Genomic DNA, 18,840 nt, shown 5'->3' with positions numbered 1-18,840 from the left:
TTTTTCTTTAATGAAAAATAGATAATATGACGTGACATGATATATTTAACAATGAGGATTTACAAATGACAGATGATTAAAGGTAATTTACATGTGGATTACACATAAATTAATAAATAGATCAAATTTTTATGAAACATCCTTAACTCAAACTAGCTGTACAAAACAAAGTTACAATTTCACACAACTACATAAAAAAAACATCTAAACTTTGAAACTCATATAACTAACTTTTTTCTTTTTTGTTTAATAATAAAATAAGGATAACAGATCATTCAAGTCAAATCAGACAATAGAAGAAAGTAATCATTAATACTAATATATCCATGTTTAAGGTTTTAATTTCATTTACAATAATAGCACAGAACTTATACAGGAACAATCAACAAATTTCAAACTGTAATTAAAGATTTCATGATCAAATTCAAACACAATGTACTTAAGATAAAAAATTTTCTTATAAAAAGTCCATTCTGAATTCTCCACTCTTCAAGCCTTTCCAAAGATACAGAATCCAAAATTTCTACATGTTCTGCCATAAATTACCAAAATGGTTTTGTTCATAATCTCTCCTAATGCACAGACATGGTTATCAGAAAATATGTTAACAAAATACTAATACAATCATAATACATGACACCACAAACATCATATAAAAGATAGCATCATTTGACACAATAAATCAATATGCTTGCATCCTAGTAAAAGAAACACTCTCCATCCTTAAAAACTAACTCAAATACAATAAAACACTAGATGAACATATTTCAAAACTAATAAACATGTGTTAATACTGTTGTTACACATGTTGTTTTGGAATGTTACTTAACATTCCAAAACAGATATTATACACAATCTTGTGGCCTCTCCATGGGTTCACCTACTTTCAGTACCTAAGCATAAATCTTTCTACAACAGTAGAACACACAAATTCACTAAAAAAGAATTTCTTACAAAATAATATTGACAGATAATCTCTTACCATCTTCTTATACCAAAAAGAAGGCACTCTGAACAGCTATTAACAAACTATACCAATAATTAAACTTTAAATGCTGAATATTTAATAATAACAAACAATTTTTTTGATATCATCATTACAAAAAGCAGCCTACAAAATCGCACTTACAAAATATACAGAAAAATAATTATGACAGATATTTTCATTCATACCTTAAACCACCCTCCCTCACATAAACCATTTGGTTTTAAAACTATGACACATAGACTACTCAAAGAGCCATATCACCTGAAGACCATATAAAAGAAATCAGCTCTATTAAATACTAAGTACACAAAAAGACAACAATGCACTCATAGATAGACAATACTCATGTGCAAAAGAGATATAAATATAAACCAAAATTGTTTATTTGCAATTAATGGAAAAGATATTTACCTAATTAAACAATCCTTTAGTAAATGTAATATCAAAATAGCTATAAATACAAATAATACACTAAAAAGATTTTTAATAGCATTGTAAAAGAAACATATATACAACAGTAATGGTATATACAAAATAAAATGCAATGCAACATACATTGGACAAATGAGAAGAAAATTAAAATTAAGATATAACAAACATATGAGATCTTTCAAAAATAAAAAAAATGATTCTATTTATATAATGAATTTAATCTCAGGAATGGTTAAAGTGTGACTGTACAAGACTACACTTCATTTACACTCATACATATCATCCTCATTCATCCTCTGAAGTATTATCTGAACAATAATTACTGGAGGCTAGACAGGAAAAAAAACAAGGCATCACGTGAAATATCGGAAGGGGCATTGACTAAATGATGTATAAAGATTAACAGAAATTTAAAGTATCAGTACAGTAACTTTTGACAATGGAGTGGTTCCAAAATGTGTCAACAAGAGATAAAGAATGAAGCTAGGAAACTAGGAAACTGCTTTAGTAAGCAGTACTAAACATAGAAACTATAGTGATCTTAGCAGAAAGATAATAGAAATTATTTATCTTAACAACAACAATTTTAACAAGGGTATATAATAGTTTGAAACTGTTAAAGTAAGATTAAGCAGTATCACATTTTTAAATAAAACCTGAAATTACCAATAAATAATTGTTTCAAGGTAAATTGTTTTTGTAAAATTAATATTTATAATTTACTTTTCTCTTACTATTTCAAATTACCCGGCATATTTGGGGCAGATGGTTGTAGTATATCATCATTTATGTTCTTTAAAACGTAGTTTACTGAATCAATTTTTAAAATTGTTAACCGTAATTTCTTTAAAGAAAACCTTTTATATAAATCATACGTAATAAATTGTTTCTGTCAATAACCATATTGAGAGAAAAAATAATATGTTATACGATATTAAAAACTAAAAAAATAAATAAATGAGTATATAGTTAAATAAATAAGTACTTTATTCTTTAGGGAAACTATTCCCTATTTCAATCATTTTAGCCAAATCAATGTTGTTTTAGGCTTACTTGTTTAGTATTTGCATAAAGCGATATATATAAATACTACCAATGAAATGCAAATAATGATGCTAGTGTGGTTTAAATTTAACTAAAATTAATTTTTCTCATGTAGAATTAATATTTAGAAAGTCTTGACGCTAGTAGAAATGCAAGCTGAATTTAAGGAAATTTCATGCAAAATATTACTCCTTGCTAGTCGTTATCGTGAGAAAACAACAACAGCCCATGGTCTGCCAAAAAATTGAATATCAAAGTAGCCATCATGGCGAATCCACGAAAATTTAGTGAGAAGATAGCACTTCATAATCAAAAACAAGCCGAAGAAACTGCTGAGTACGAAAAGATAATGCGTGAAGTGAAGGATTGCACTAGTAGGGTAAGTAATACGTAATTTATTTCCTATTTTATCATTTTTCAACATGGATAAACAAGTGTTCTTCCAAGCCTAGGATTAACATAGTGTTCAACATAAGGTCTTTCTTCAGTCTTTGGTCGTAAATACCGCGGGAAATTTGTTACTGCTGATAAAACATTTACTGATAATAAAAGAAATCGTGTCGCATTTGCTTTGCAATATTAAATTTCGAACTTCAGTACTATGGCCGAATAATAACCCTACTGTTTATGGTATTATTTATGTTTACATTGTGTATAAGTATTGTTTTTAGACTTTGATGAAATTGACGCCTTTCAGTTGATTGAAGTTGTTTATTTGTTATAATGTATGTAATGAGAGATTGTGTATGTATTATTAATTTTAGGTATTAAACAGTGTTTGATTGCAGTGTTAATTTACAATTAGTTGAATTAAGGAATTTGTAAAGTAAAAACTGGTTTAAGATAATTTTTTAAACTTGTTCAGTATAGTTTACTGTTTTTAATTGTATTTATACATTTCTGTTTAGTTTATTGTAGTGAAATAAAAGGAAGTTTGTTATTGTGTAAAAATATGTTTTATCTTAGATGGGATTGAATGTATGCAGTTAAAATTAATATTTATGGTTGTAATTGCCAAACCCTTTGGTCTGCAATTATTCTTTAGTATGATAATGACTTTGAATAAAGTATTTTTGTAATTATGATTTTAAAGTTGTCTTGAATTTTTAAATTGTATTTATTTCATTACATACTCATACCTGTTTGAAAGATTGGTTTTTATATGTTATTGTTTTACAAATTTATGTTTTCTGATTTTATAGCATCTGTTTGTTTTTTCGACATCTGATATTCTTATTTTGTTTTTTTTTGTCATTTGACAATACTAAAGTTTTTGTGGTATTTATGTATTAGCTTGTCAACCAATAAATTGCAAACTTTTGGGTTATTGTTAATATCATCCGATATTACCATTTTTATTTATTTATTTTGTAAATATAATTTAACCACACTTAACCTATGCTCATTTTGCTCGCTAACCTTGACAAATTAACATGGGGTTAGCGAGCATAGGTTAAGTTTGGTTAGATTATATTTATAATTTACATCAATAATTATAAGCAATAATGCTTATATTTTTAATTAGTTAATGATGCCGTAACTTAGAAGTATTTTCAAAGTTAGAGGATCATTACAATGGTTATGGTTGACGGGCCAATACACAAGTACCATTTTTGCTATGAGATGTTAGTTTTTTTGTAATTTTTACACCTTTTATGACTTTCTGATGTTCATATTGTTGATTCTTGACTGATAAACTTTGAAATCGTTTGTTAACTTGACACTTGATCTGATAAGAGATATGGTGTATTTTATAAAAAATTTATGTAATAAAATGTTTTTAGATATTAATTGTTGCACAGAACTGTTGAGTATTTTTTATTTCTAAATTTTATTGTGCTATTAGTAGTTTTGATTTTGACTTATTTTCTCGATATTGAATATGGTTTTAATGATGATGAATGTCAGAGATAATTTTTAGAATTATCGTTTTTACTGTTATAATTATCAGTTGGATGGTAAGAAAGATTATTGTGCTTTGACTTATTAATGCTGAGGAGTATAGGCCTATGTTGAATTCTTGCATTTTTGACAATATATTTTATTTTTATTTATGATTAACAGTTAATGTGAAGTAATTCATCAACTGAATTTTAATCTGAACGAACAGTAGTGTTATTTTGATATCTGATTTGTTGCAATTCATTTCTACCTGAGCATGCTATTAAAATTAGTAATCAAGAATGTACAAACATAGAAATTTCTATGTTGTTGATAAATTGGGTAAGTTTTTATGATATTAATTGTAGGTCTCAGGTTCGAATCCCAGTCAGGCATGGTATTTTCACATGCTACATTTTTTCATTCATCTCATCTTCTAAAGCAATACCTAACGGTGGTCCCAGAGGTTAAAAAAAATTATAGGTTAGGATCCATTCAGTTTTAAAATCTATGAGAAAACCTTCAAAATAACGAAATTTCTAATTTTTTAAACTAATTAATAAATTTAAGTGAATCTGTCCAATAAAAATATTGTGTAGCTTTTGTCTTGAATTGGATTTTAAAAACTGGAGTAAGTTGTTTTATTTTTCATCTTAAATATCCACAAGGGCAAGAAAATTAACAATTGTTAGTGCTCATTTTTTTAAAGTTTTTTATTATTTAAAATCATTATTCATCAAGATTTTATATCAGTTTTTCTAATCAATATTTATTTTTCTCTCTAAATATGGTTTTTAATTTTAATTTTTAAAAATTATCTGTTTAAAGTAGCTGCTAAAAGTTTTGTATTTGCAACAGCCAAGAATGTTTAATCAGTAAGTTTTGTAGTAAGAGTAGTATGGAAAAACACACAATTCATATTCTTCACTAACAATCTTTCTGGCCTCACTCTATTCAATTGTATAGAATTAAACTGCAAAATTAAAAGTTAAGGTGTTAGTTCCCTATTGAACAGAATGTTTTATGAATGTATATTTAACATTTAATTTTTAGGTATTTTAAAAAACGTGAAGGGATAGTTACTGGGAAAATCAAAATTGTTCTTATTACATGATATAACTGTTTTTTACTGTTAATTTCTTATTCATGAACTATATTTATTATTATTATTATTAAATAGTGTATTGTGTTGCTGATAAAAATTAACCAATATTATATTGAAAATTATTGTTAAAACTTAAAAGTGATAACTTAAATTGCAATTTATGTGATTTTAATTTTATTAGAGATATTTATTTTATAATTGTTTTAGAATTATTTTAAAACTATAACTTTGATTTATTAAACAGAAATCATAATATCCAGAAATGTTGAGTAACATATTAGCACACTAATTACCGTTTGTGGTAATGCTTTTTTTTGTTTTTTACCTTGTTTAATGTTATATTTCTTGTGATACTGTGTAATTAATCAAATTTTTTATGGTGAATCTTAAATAATTTTATTATTGCGTATGTAATAGTGGTTTAGAAAAGTCCTGTATTAATTGATAAAAGTTTTGAATCAAAAATAAAATTGTCTTGACTGACTATCAAAGTTATTTACTGAATATCATCCTGAATTTTGAATTGATTAATACTGAAATTTTCAGAAGCTTTTTCTCAGTATATATGTTTAATTATTTTTTAATTAACATCATGTCTGCTTTATTATTATTATTTTTTTTTTAAAATAAATAATGGGTGATTTCATTTGTATTTTCCCATTACCATTCTTTAAATGCTATAGACTGTTATTCTCATTGACCAGTAATAATTTGTGCTATGGCCCACAGTGAAAACTGCACCCAATATTTAGTTTCAGTGATTTATAGAAACTGGTTTATTAAATATGGTCTTAGTTTTAGCATTTATCTTAACTTCACATCTTGGTTCAAGGATATTTGTCATAGAGACATTCCAGATATTATAAAACCATTAAGTTTTAAGAAATGTAGTTATCACTCCTACCCAGAAACTTCATTATTCATCTAAATATTCCTTAATCTTTTTTTATGAGCTTATGTATAAATAAATACTTCATTAATTTTAAAAGATTCAGGAATTTTTTTTTTTAAATCAACAATTTATCAAATAATAATGCTTTTACTAAAATGTTCTCAGTAATGGAGTTCATATTTTATTTAGCATAATAATTGTATACATTTATGTATAGACATTCTGCATTAATCTTGATTTGCATACTTGCCATTAGTTTGTAAAGAGAATACTTTTGAAATTGAGGGAGGGGGTGGTGACCCTATTCCTTTGTAGAACCTTTTCTAAAGCTGTAATTTTTTTCAGGCTGCTTATATAAAAGTCAATATGAAATATATATGTTGATATGAATTTTTTTCCGTGGGGTATGGTTGATGAGGTTAATATTATTACTTAAGTGCAATTTTTCTTGATAATTAGTTTGCTAATAATGAAAATTGTCTAGGATTTATTATCAGATATTACTGTAACTTGACATGGGCAGATAGATTTTATACGATTAGTGTAATCAGTTGATGAATTTTCAGTACATAATGCAATTGATAATCCTTGCAGCATGTGTTTAAATGTTCTAGACACAGTGTTTATCCAAAACACAATTTAGACTGTTTGAATAATATGTTAAAATTATTATATGCGTTCTGTACATGCTTGTTATTTTTCCAAGAGGCTCTTCAGCAAATATCCATTGTATGAAAATTAGAGGACAAATGTCAAAATATTCCCAGTGTCAGCTTTTCATTTCTATATTATACATGATTCATTTTCTCTTTTACCGTTATACTTCTATTTTGGTAATTTAGAGAAATGTGTATTAAATCGGTTTTTACTTGCAGTTTTGTTGTGTGTCCTTAAGTGTTGAAATATTTGAGTGTGATAGTGTAGTACACATTTTTTTTTTTAAATGTTATGAACTGTAAATGTTTAATTATTGCAAAGCCAGACAAAAAGATGTCCACCAAAATAATTAAATTTCTTTTTATGTCCTTAACTGCTGAAAATGAAAAAAAAAACATTGATATTTACTGGAATTTTTTTTTTAACTGACTTGTTTGTAATATAATTTTTTTAGTATAATCACATACGAGATTTCTTCTTTTTTTTTTCTAAAGAAGATTTTTCCAATTAAAGTAAAGTTTGTCATAGTTTTAAAGTTACAGTGAGCTTTAGTGAAATATGTTGACTTAAAGTGATATAAATTAAATTATTTCCCCACTCCAATCAAAACTGGTGTGAAAAAAAATTACAATATTACCAATTTTATAATGTACCATCTGAACTTACAATTTACAATTCTGTGATTCTATTAATATAATTAATTAAGTAATGAATGAAGAATGCGTTTTTATTTTATAATAATCTCAAATTAATATTCAATTTATATTTTTGTTTTATAGAATTTCATTATTTTATTGTTTCACAAAAAGATTTAAAATCATGCTGAAACATTTCAGCATTGCGGTTTATTTATAGATACTTAAAATTGCATAATTTGCACTTATTGAATTTTTAGTAAGTTGAATAAATTATATTAAAGAATTTTTAGTACATGATTAATGCTTATTGAAATTTTAATTTTATTACCGGATTTTTTATTTGGTACATTGTTTTGCATTAAAACATATATATGCATACCTTCTAGGTCCATTTGTCATCATTATAATGGTTTTAATGGTTCAAAATTGTATTTATATTAATTAAGACTTGATTTTTCTTCTCTTTTTTTGTGCTAACTGGTTTTGTTATACAGTCATTCTAGTTATGTTTCTGAACCTGTTGAATAAATTTGCAATCCAATACATGTATATATATATATATATATATATATATATATATTTTGTAAATGAGTCATTCAAGGTTTAATCTCAGGTCAAATATTTTTGGTAAATATACCAATGTTTATTTTAAGTATACTTTGATATTTATGTTAACTAATTTTTAATTAATTTCACTTTTTGTTTCAATTATTACTTAATTTGAATGATAATGATTCTCTTTTGTAGTTAAACTATGGTTAAGCTCTTATCTGCTATAAGTAAGCTGTTGTTAATTTTTTTAGTATTGGCCTTCTGTAAGCACCTAAGTGTTTTAATTATAATATATAAAATTATGTAATTCTTTTGCAGAGGAAAGGGGATAGTACTGTTTGAAAATTATTTTTAGCTGAAGTACCAGTATAAATAAGTACCAGTAAAACATTGCTCTGGATTTATAGGTTTAGTTAGTATACTTCTTATCAAGGGGAGGAGTCACTGCCTATCTAATGGGATAATGTTTTTTCAGAAAAATTGTCCTTTTCTTGTTTCTTTGAACTAATTTATACTAAACATGTTGGATGAGTATATTGTAGCCCTAATACACTTGAAGGACTAATCTGTCAGTAAAAAATAGTTAAACATTTTATTATTATTTTTTTTTTTAATTTGTGAAGTTACAAAAAAATTTTCAAAGAGAAAATTGAAATACATCAAAAGTTATTTTTGGAATGCCTACTAAAAAGAAATACCATGTTATGGTAGTTCAAAATTTTGTCAACAAGAGAAACATTGATTTAGCTGAAATTTATCCTACAACTGGCTGATGTATTCTAAATTTTTTTTTTGTTTTCAGTGGTGGCAAACTATCTTAGTGCATTTTGGGTGATTTTCATCAAAACTGGTAGAGAATTTTATTCATTTTAAAAACATCATATAACATTTGGTTTCCTGTGGAAAAATTTATTTTAATGCAGAAAAAATATTCTAAGGATTTTTTTCAAGGATATAGAAAAATTATATATATTTATATTATTTACTAGTATCATAGCTCTAGAACTATAATGAAATTTTGCACATTCTAAAGTTTTGGGATCGGTATCTCCAGGGGATGCAGTAGATAGTTTTTTGGGATCAGTTTTCTCAAAATGTTGCAAACATAACCCCACTTATTTTACTATTATAAAAAAATTTCCCCAAAATATCTTCCTTCTCCAAACAAAAATTGAAACTTCTCATTTTATTTATTTTATATTCTCTTAACCTATTTTTAAAAAAATATTTTCCTAGACAGTAGTAATGCAAGTGACCCCCAAAAAATTACTTTGGGGCCAATATAGGTAGTGGTAAACCCGATCAAAGTTTAAAAATATCAATTTTATTAATTTAAAAAAAAATTGTTTTTGAAGTATTTAAACTCTTTTAACCATCAGGTAATTTTTCACTATATAAGAATAAATAATTAACCAATTCTAGGAAAGTATTGCTTCTTTGTTATAAGCTTTTATGTATATATTGCCTTTCTGTAGTTCATAGATGTTTTCAAAATATTAACAGTAACAATATACAACAGCAGAATTCATATCTTGTTTCAAACATACATGCAGTTTTATATATGCGGTCACAAATCAATTGTTTAACTGCTGATTTTCGAAGTTGAAGGTTCTAAGGTTCAAATCCCAGTAAAAATTATTTGCTTTTATAAGGATTAGACTTATCTGTATAAAAGCAGCTAACTTTTACTAGGATTTGAATACTAGGCAGTCGATACTGGTGTATTTTGGTAGTGCGGTTCAATTTTGGTAGTGGTGGGTTCATTAATTTGTCAGGAATGGTTAGTCTTAGTCTGTATAAGACCTACACCTCATTTAATTTGACCCTGAGGGGGGTTGCTTATTGTTCATTATTTGAAACAGATTGCAATGTACACATTAGGAAAATAAAAAGAATTACACTTAGTAGTAAATAACAATATTGAGGTCAACCACTTGAGGAATCAGCTGATTTACAACTGCTGGGATTTGGTTGCTTTAATCTGAAAAATTGTTAATTTAATTTCCCACACTTAAAAAAGCAGAGGTATAAACTCCTGATTGGTATTAAAAATTAGGACACTTGAATTGGAATTGGGATGAAAATATTGATTATTGTTAGTGACATCTAACGAAGTCATTTTTTCATTCAATGCCATTTAAAAAAAACACAAAGATAACTGTGTGAATGTAAGTAAAATATTTTCAAATTCTAAAGTATTGAGTAGTAATATGCGATGGACATCAACAGAATGTGTGGGCACATGTGTTTTTATTAATTCCATTTATGGATGGACTTTTCATGTTCTAATTTGTAAACAGTTTTAAATTCAGAAACTCTTTACATGTAATCTAAGCCAAGTATGAAATTAACAAAGTATTTCATAGGCAAGTTTTAAGTTGCTTAAATTTACTTGCATTCCATGTTTGTAAATGTGGTAGTAAACTTAATTCAGTAACCTGTTTGACATGTAGAATAGCCTGTGTCACAACAAAATACAACTTTATTAAAACATAAATGAAACAGCCGTGTAACAATAAAATCAAAAATGATAACATAGTTCTTAAATTTGCATTGTATACAATCTTCATAATTATTTATTGCCACTACATTAATATAACAATTTAACTAGCATACAACGTTTAAACTCCTAATGTTAATTCAGTCATATATATGTTAATTATTTTTAATTTTATGATTTTTATAATTGTGTGTGTGAAGCAATGTTAAAAGATAGCCATTATGTTCAAGGCCATAAGAATCTTGTAAGTATAACAACCAATCGGCTAATCATATTGTATTATCACTCATCGTTTTGTGTTGTACTTACAGATTTATGTATTTTTTTTTTATTTTTACAATAAATTCAGTTTTTTGTACATTAGTTTGTAGCCCTTGAATTTTTCCACCATGCTCTTGCTTCTTATTTGTATTGTAAGCTCTTAAATACATCTATCTATCTGTTTTCTTAAAATTGTTGTCAGGTATATTTTTATGCTTTCTTATTTTATTATCAAATGTTTGTCATCTGTTACCTTATTTACAATTTTTTAAATATGATGCACCAATTTAAAGTGATGTTTTAAAAAGTATAACGGGACAAAAATTTGATTTCTGACTACAGGTACTGTACAGTGTCAGATGTTTTACCATTACTCTAGTTACAAGTAATAGGAGCTATTTATAAACATGTCCTTATTGATGAAGAACATTATTTAGAGGTATTTTAATATTGCAGTATTTTTAGTTTAATAGGGATGAGGTCAAAATGGATTTTAGAAGGGTTATGGGAGTTCAAAAGCTTCAGTTCTAATGATTGTGCATTTCTAATCCCATAAATTAGGATTAAAATTCACTTTGATGGAATAAGTTTGTTGGGTGTGGTATGGATAATTTTCTCATCACATGTTACTTATCTGTATATTGTTAATCATGAATATGTTATAGACCATAAAGGGGTACCAAAGGGAATAAAATTAGGGGTTGTTTGGGGTTACATAATTAACATATAAATGTACACAATTACTATATTCAGATATTTGGAAAGGAGTAAGTTTTTTTAAAGCAGGATTAGAATTTTTTTGTAGTGATTTAGTTTAGTAGTTCTTGTGTAACTTGGACAAATAAGACAAAAAAAAGTTTATTGTTTTAGTTGTCAGGCCCTTAGCTATAGTCGAGTTATGAAATTTATACATGATGGTAGTTGACTCTTGACATTCAAGGAAAGAGAATAGAGTTAATATAAGCAGCCCTACTGGTTAAACATAAAAATTATGCAGTCATTTTTACAAGAGTTTATAATTTTCACAATTCATGAAAATGTAACTGTTCTCTACTGTATGAATCATTTGTAACCTGGAATTCATTGGATGTCATTACATTTCTTCAGTTAATAATAAAACATTTATGAAACTAATATTAACTTATTAAGTAATCATAAATTTATGTAACATTTTTTCATTATAACATAATAAATGTTTTCTCATTTTTTTTTATTTTTTTTTTGCCGCATATTTGTCTATTGTGTTTTTCTTTCTGGTGCCCAGTTGAGGCCAGATATTTCTTCATTCATTCTTCTTGCCTCAGTTGGGTCTTTGCTAAAGACTGTGACTATAGACTTCAACATTCATTCCTAATTTCTGTTGTTTTATTATTCTTCTCAGTTATTTTTACTGTCTTGCTCAGACCTGAATTTTGTATTTTTTCAATGGTTTTCTTTAAATCCAATTTTTGTAATGTTTGTATTACTGGTCCAAATTAAATTTTTTAATGTATGGTTTTGTTAAGTTGCCTGACAGTATTTTGTTATGTAACTTTCTGGGTATACAGAAACATCAATTAACTGTGTGAATTTAGATTAAAATCGCCAGTTTTCTTCTCATGGTTTTTTATTGTTAATAATATATATCCTTTGTCAAGTTAGTATTTGTATACCTTGATGTTCTAAAAGTTTGAGATTTTATCAAGTTCAGATTTCTTTTATAACTTTCAGTGACCATAAAAAAGTTAATTCTGTTACATACTGTTTGCAACTCAATAAATCTAAAATATGAAATTTTTACAGATAATGGAAAACATCCAATCTTTTTTTTTTAAATATTGCCTGTTAGTAAAGTGCTAATTGTTTGAAATAAGGTTGTTAAAATATTACTTAAGTTAGATTCTTTACAACTACATTCATTAAATATATTATATGTATAATGAAATTATGTATGTGATTCTTCTTAGCCATAAAAGAAAGATGTTCTGTAATTGAAATACAAGGAAGAATATTTATATTCTTATTGGGGTGGTAGTTAAAACATTTCGTCAAAAAGGTCCTTCTCTCTCCTTGAATTAAATTAATTTAAATCCTGGAATTAAATATTAATTTAAAAACTCCTGTGTAATGTAAAATATTTAATGAAAATCTGTTTACATTCATTAAATAAAATTTTATTTCATAATTAATATACTTTGTTCAGTATATGAATTTTTTTTCATATATATTGGTTAAATAGTATTTTTGTTGTAAGATATATCTCACATGTTGCATAATCATTTTTTTAATTTAACATTTACTACTCGGAGAAAAAAATAAATGTTTTGTATTTTTGTTTTGAGGTAACTAAATAAAAATATAGTAGAGAGAGAGATAGTAGAATAATTTTAGTTTGCGAATAGTATAGTCAGTTTATTGCAGTAGAATAATAATGAATAATAATGTGTTATTAATAATGGTATTAGTTGTTGAGTTCATGAGAAGTTACACCAGATATAATCCAATGATAAATTCTCTTACTGGTTAGGAAGTATTTTTATCAGCAATAGATGTAGCTCTCTGTAAAAAAAAAACCCAGTGATTTATTATTTTGCATCATATCAATATCACTTAACTGTTTGATATTTAGTGCAATTTATCAAATGAATGTTTGCACAGAGTTTGCCATATAGTCATGATTATATATACCTTTGCATTATAGTTCAGTGATGAAAACATGTCTGGGTTGAATTCTAGTAAGAATTGTTAAAACTGGAAGTAATAGTAATTAGTAATATATAATTAGTTAACTGATGACTTTGAGCTTTATTGACAGCTGTTTTTTTTTAATCTGCTTCATTGGCTTTATTATTAATGTATAATTGTGATAGTTTAGTTTTTGTGTTTGAAAATAAGAGTTTAATAAATTTAACTCCAATTGTTTGGAATTCATAAAATTCTACTTAGACGATTGTGTATAAAAACGTTTTGTAAATTTGTGTTTGTGTGTATGTAATTTTTTTCTCTTTTCTAAATTAATAAAACAGTCAAAATAGGCAGGATAGTGTCCACTTATGATATTTCTCAACTGCATCATCAGTTTAACAAATAAAATAACTATTTTTCATATTATTATATAATAATACTTTAACTTGGTGTAGGTTCACAATTAATTTGTTACAGTTACTAACTTATTATTTCATCATAAGTTCTGTAATATATAGAAACAACAAAATATCTTTTTTAATTATTACTTTTGTTAGAAATTGATAGAAATTTAGATTGTGAAACTTTGTGTTTTCTCAGACATGTGTAGTGTTTTATTTTGTTAAGTACCATACAAGGAAGTATCTGTTGTCATATTGTGAGTGGGAAATATCAAACTGTATGAGAGTAAGATTGTGCTGTGTGTAAAAATAATTAGTCAATAAAATCGTAAACATCTGGTTTAAAAGTATAAAAAAAAGAAACTGATACAAAATCACTACCAAAGATCTATTGTTAATTGTATAGTGTTTATAAATTTTGTAATTAATTAAATAAAGCTTCTTTCTAAACTAATAATGCAACGATGTTTTGTAAATTGTAAAGGACTTCAGATGTTTAAGCTATTGTAAAGCTGTGTTTTTTTAATGAAGTATTTATTTAACAATGGTTAGGTTATTTGAAAAATTTTTATTTCTTGCCATAAAAGTGTACGTTACATTTAGTTTGACATAAATTTATTTTTGTAGAACATGACTTTGTACTGATAAACTTTAGTTTATTGTGTAATATTTATATTTTGGTAGTACAGATTTCAGGTTTTAACAGTTCTCAACAATTATAATGAAATCTAATATAACAATTACTTAATTGACAATTGACTCTGGAAACGAGCCTTTCTTCTGTGAGCATTGCATAATTTTCCTGCTTTCAATTCTCTCTCCTCACAAAATTGATAAACTTTGCTGTTACTTAATCCTTAACGTTTAAAAAATTCTAAAATCAAAATAGACTATTTGCAAAATTCCCTTTGCACTCTTTCTTATCACTATATGCTATTCTTTTAACTTTATTACTGTATTATATATTGCTCTTTTTATTTAACTATAGCATTGAATTCTTTTTAATATCTCTGGTTATTTACAAAAGAGATAGACAGAAGCTGTAATTAATTACTTTTTTACGTATCATAGGTGGAGTGTTAATTGAGTTCGTATGGTACTAGTAAAAATGAAGATTAAGAAAAGGTATGGTAGGAGATTAGGATTTCAAGGACATGAAAGTTGGTTTACACAGGATTATTATTATTTATCTTCAGTTACTATTTGGTCACTTTTAAGTTAAGTTCATAAATTTTATATTTGAGTTTAAAGTGATTTTTCTGTATTGATTTTTATCCTCAATATATGTCATCCAGGCAGGAGAGTGAAAGTGCTTCCAGCTGGATTTTCCTTATATATATATATATATATGTATATATATATATATATATATATATATATATAATTTACAATTTTATATATATATATATATAAAATTGTAAATTTAATTTTTCATCTTGATTTATAGCTTACGGAAAATTACATTTTTTATACTACTTCTGTTTTTTTTTTTTTTCAGTGGGGGTTTCTTAACAATCATATGTTCTTGCTTGTGAACATTTTTTTGTTGTAAATATTGCTGTTTGGAACTTAAATAAATAGTCTTGTTGGTTAGTAATAAGTCCACATTCCCCCTCCCTTTAATAATATTAATAATAATAGTAATAAAAAACAAATAAAGATGTTATAAAACTTGTTCAGTTGAAATGTGTTATCAGAACTACTTATGCAGATTACTAATTTCATGTGGTGGGACAAGTAATCATATCAATGGCGGTGTAAAACTCCTTGTTTGGTAGTCTGGACATGACTGAGTGTCTGTTATAAACAGTATAACTATTAAAAATGGGTGCTTGTCCACATCTGATACAGAGACTCTCCAAAATGGAGGATTGTTGTACATAGTGGTCAGATTGTAGAATAAGGGATAGTAATGATAGTAATTTATGGTTCAAGTCAGGTTAAGTCGAAGTTTCTTGGCATCTGTGACTACATTTATTTACTTTGTTATTTTAATTACTTTCCCGTTTCATGTCCTTGTTTTATTTCAAACTGCATTTAGGTAAAATAGTTAATGTGTACCATTGTTTCAGTCTTTGAACTCTTATTTTTACAACAGGGTGTCTGATTTTCACATATTCGTATGATTTTTAATATGTTTTATTCTTTTGAGTTAAGATTATATTTAAAAAGTAATTGTGCCAAAGTAAGCTAAATGTCTAAATTATTTAATATTTAAGCTTGCATGTAAATATTAACAATAACACATTTTCTGAACATTCCCACTTCTGGATTATTTATAATTATTTGAAACATTTAAAATGGTTATATATATACAATTTATAAAACAAATTATAGAATATTTTACATTAAAATGAAGGTAGACTAACATGTACAGATTACAGCTGTGTAAAGTGCGTTCACCTTTGTAGATGTGGTGGGTATCTTGTGGTGGGTATCTTGATGTGGTAGATTTTTCACTTTATAGCAAAAATATCAATGTTATTAGTTGGGATATAAGTTTTTATTCTGTATAATCAGCAGAATGTAGGGTCTCAAAAACAGTACACATCACAAATCCAATCAGAAATAATGTCATGTTTTTAATCCACGGAGTGGCCATCATATTAAAACTACATCTTTGTGACATGTGCAGCCCACTAAATGTAGTACTAAGTTTTTGAATGTTGTATCGTCACAATTTTTTTGTAGTAGTTGGACATACAGTTATTTTTTTTTTACTGAAGAAGTAATTTTTGTTTTCATTGAGACATGGTGTCAGCCAGTTTTCCATCATGTTCAAGTACATATTCCTGTAACTATAATGTGAAAAGGTACACATCCTTGTTCTTTGAAACTGTGCAAAAAAACTTGGTGTAGAGGTGTTCTAATAAAATGATATTATTTAATTCTGGATGATGAGTCTCTTATGTTCTTTTGTTTGAAAAAAAATATATATAAAATCAAATTCTTTATATTTACTAAAATACCTATAACACATTCACTTTTTAAATTATTTTCAGTTAGGGTAGACAACAGATCTAGTCTAAGCACTATCCATGTTATTCTTGTGTATGTACCTTCAGGAAATGGTTTTGTTGTATCCTATAATCTCCTGAATGTTAAGGAAGCATGATAATCTTAATTCAGTCGATACTGAGATTAAGGGTATTGTAGTTCAGTTAAAGCCACTTTTTAATTCTATCGGATATACTATTTAATAGTAGAGTTACCACCCTAATACTACTTTATCCTCCAGTTTTACATTTTAGTGTAGAATTAGGAAATATATTGCTATTAGTAAAAAAAATCACTTTCCCCAATTTTTTTTTACCATTTTGAAGCATTTAAAATAAGCAAGATCTTAAGGGTGAAAATAATCTCATTAAAAATTGTAAACTGGCTCTTAATATATTCAGGAGTGATTATCTTTATAATAATTGTTATTATATACTGGAGATTATTAGTTCTTTATTCTGTTGTAAATTTGATAGAATCATCTACAAGAGAAAGCATAATTAATTTTTTTTTTAATAAAAAAAAGTAATTCATAAAAATAACATTACTATGTGTGAAGTGAAAAAAAATGAGCACTCATTCATTCTTCCTTATCAACTTCACTCTCTGTTAAATTTCTTTTCCTCATTCATTCAAGTTACCAAATGTGTGTGTGTTTTATTTACTTACTGAAGCCTGTGGTTATTATGTCCATTTCTTTTTTACTTAGTAATTAGTTTTGTGTTGTATCAGCTTAATCATTATTTTATTCTTTTAGATTTCTGTAATTATTTTTAAATCTCAATGTTGCAGTAAAAAGTTATTCTATTTTAAGAAAAACATAATAGTTTTAGTTTTTCATTTTAACAGAATGTAATTAATTAGTCACATATTCTAAGTTTTGTAATTATATGAATTACAGTCAGTATTTGTTATAGATTTTGAAAATAACAGATATGATAAAGTTGCTAGTTATTAGGCACTTGGTAGTTGAATTTTGCTCATTAATTGGAATTGATCTTTTTGATTATGTTTTATTGCAGTTTAGATTGATCTAATGCATTCTTGATCATTAACATATAACAGATCTTAACAAGTATTGAAGCGTAAAAAATCTAATTCTTTTTTTGGTATTTTTTTTCTTATTTAAAGATGGAATGCTACAAAATATAGAGAATCATTTAAGTTTGATACCAGAAATAGTAAAAATAATTTGATTGTTGACGAACAACTATTATAAATTAAAATTTTGATAGTTTTCCTTGTAAGAATTAAGATTGGTTTAAATATAGTTTAGTTTGATAGAAATGCTGCTTTTTTATTTCCATATTGTGTAGTTGGTTGTGTTATTAAGATTATGTTCTGCATTAGAATGTTGATTTGATCAGTATTATTATGCTGCAGCTATGTTAATTGTTCTTTGTATGTATATTTCATTTATTTGTGAGACTTAATTTTGTGTCAAGATATTTATTTTTAATAAAACATTTAATACAATAAAGATAGCTTGTAGTACGCGTTAAGATATACATTTAGAGTTTTTTAATGCACGTCCATTAAAGTATTAGTAATATGTTTGATAAATTAATTACTGTGTTTAAGAAACTATGGTGCATTGTATTTGTTGCCTTTGATTAGTGTAGTGTCGTTTGTTGAGTTATGAAGTAATTGCTTATTTAATTTTTTTTTAAAATAATGACTGTAATTTTCTGAAGTAATTATGCACTTTTCATATGGTATTATTGATATTAGAACTTTAATTGAAATTGTCTTAATATCTTTGCATTGTGATTATTTTGTGTTTTTTTTTCATGATACAAGCAGTAATAAAATATTAGTAAATTATTTT

The 18,840-nt window shown here is 26.1% G+C and overlaps 1 protein-coding gene across 9 annotated transcripts in view; it reads left to right on the top strand.

The window, feature by feature from the left end:
* The first annotated feature begins 2,643 nt into the window (after positions 1-2,643).
* Positions 2,644-18,840, top strand: part of LOC142321826 (CREB-regulated transcription coactivator 1-like) — a 211,175-nt gene continuing 194,978 nt past the window's right edge. For 3 of the 9 annotated variants that reach the window (XM_075360264.1, XM_075360259.1, XM_075360256.1), the window contains exon 1: positions 2,652-2,843. In XM_075360264.1, the coding sequence (XP_075216379.1) occupies positions 2,730-2,843 (114 nt within the window). In that variant the 5' untranslated portion in view covers positions 2,652-2,729. Of the gene's footprint in view, positions 2,844-18,840 lie in introns of all 9 variants that reach the window. The other 6 variants (XM_075360265.1, XM_075360261.1, XM_075360258.1 and 3 more) reach the window with 6 other exon arrangements.

This window comes from Lycorma delicatula, chromosome 3 (genome assembly GCF_047948215.1).
Source record: "Lycorma delicatula isolate Av1 chromosome 3, ASM4794821v1, whole genome shotgun sequence".
In the NCBI taxonomy this organism is placed as follows: Eukaryota; Metazoa; Arthropoda; class Insecta; order Hemiptera; family Fulgoridae; genus Lycorma; species Lycorma delicatula.
The sequence above is the reverse complement of the archived record's forward strand: the minus strand, read 5'-3'. Positions and strand labels throughout refer to the sequence as shown.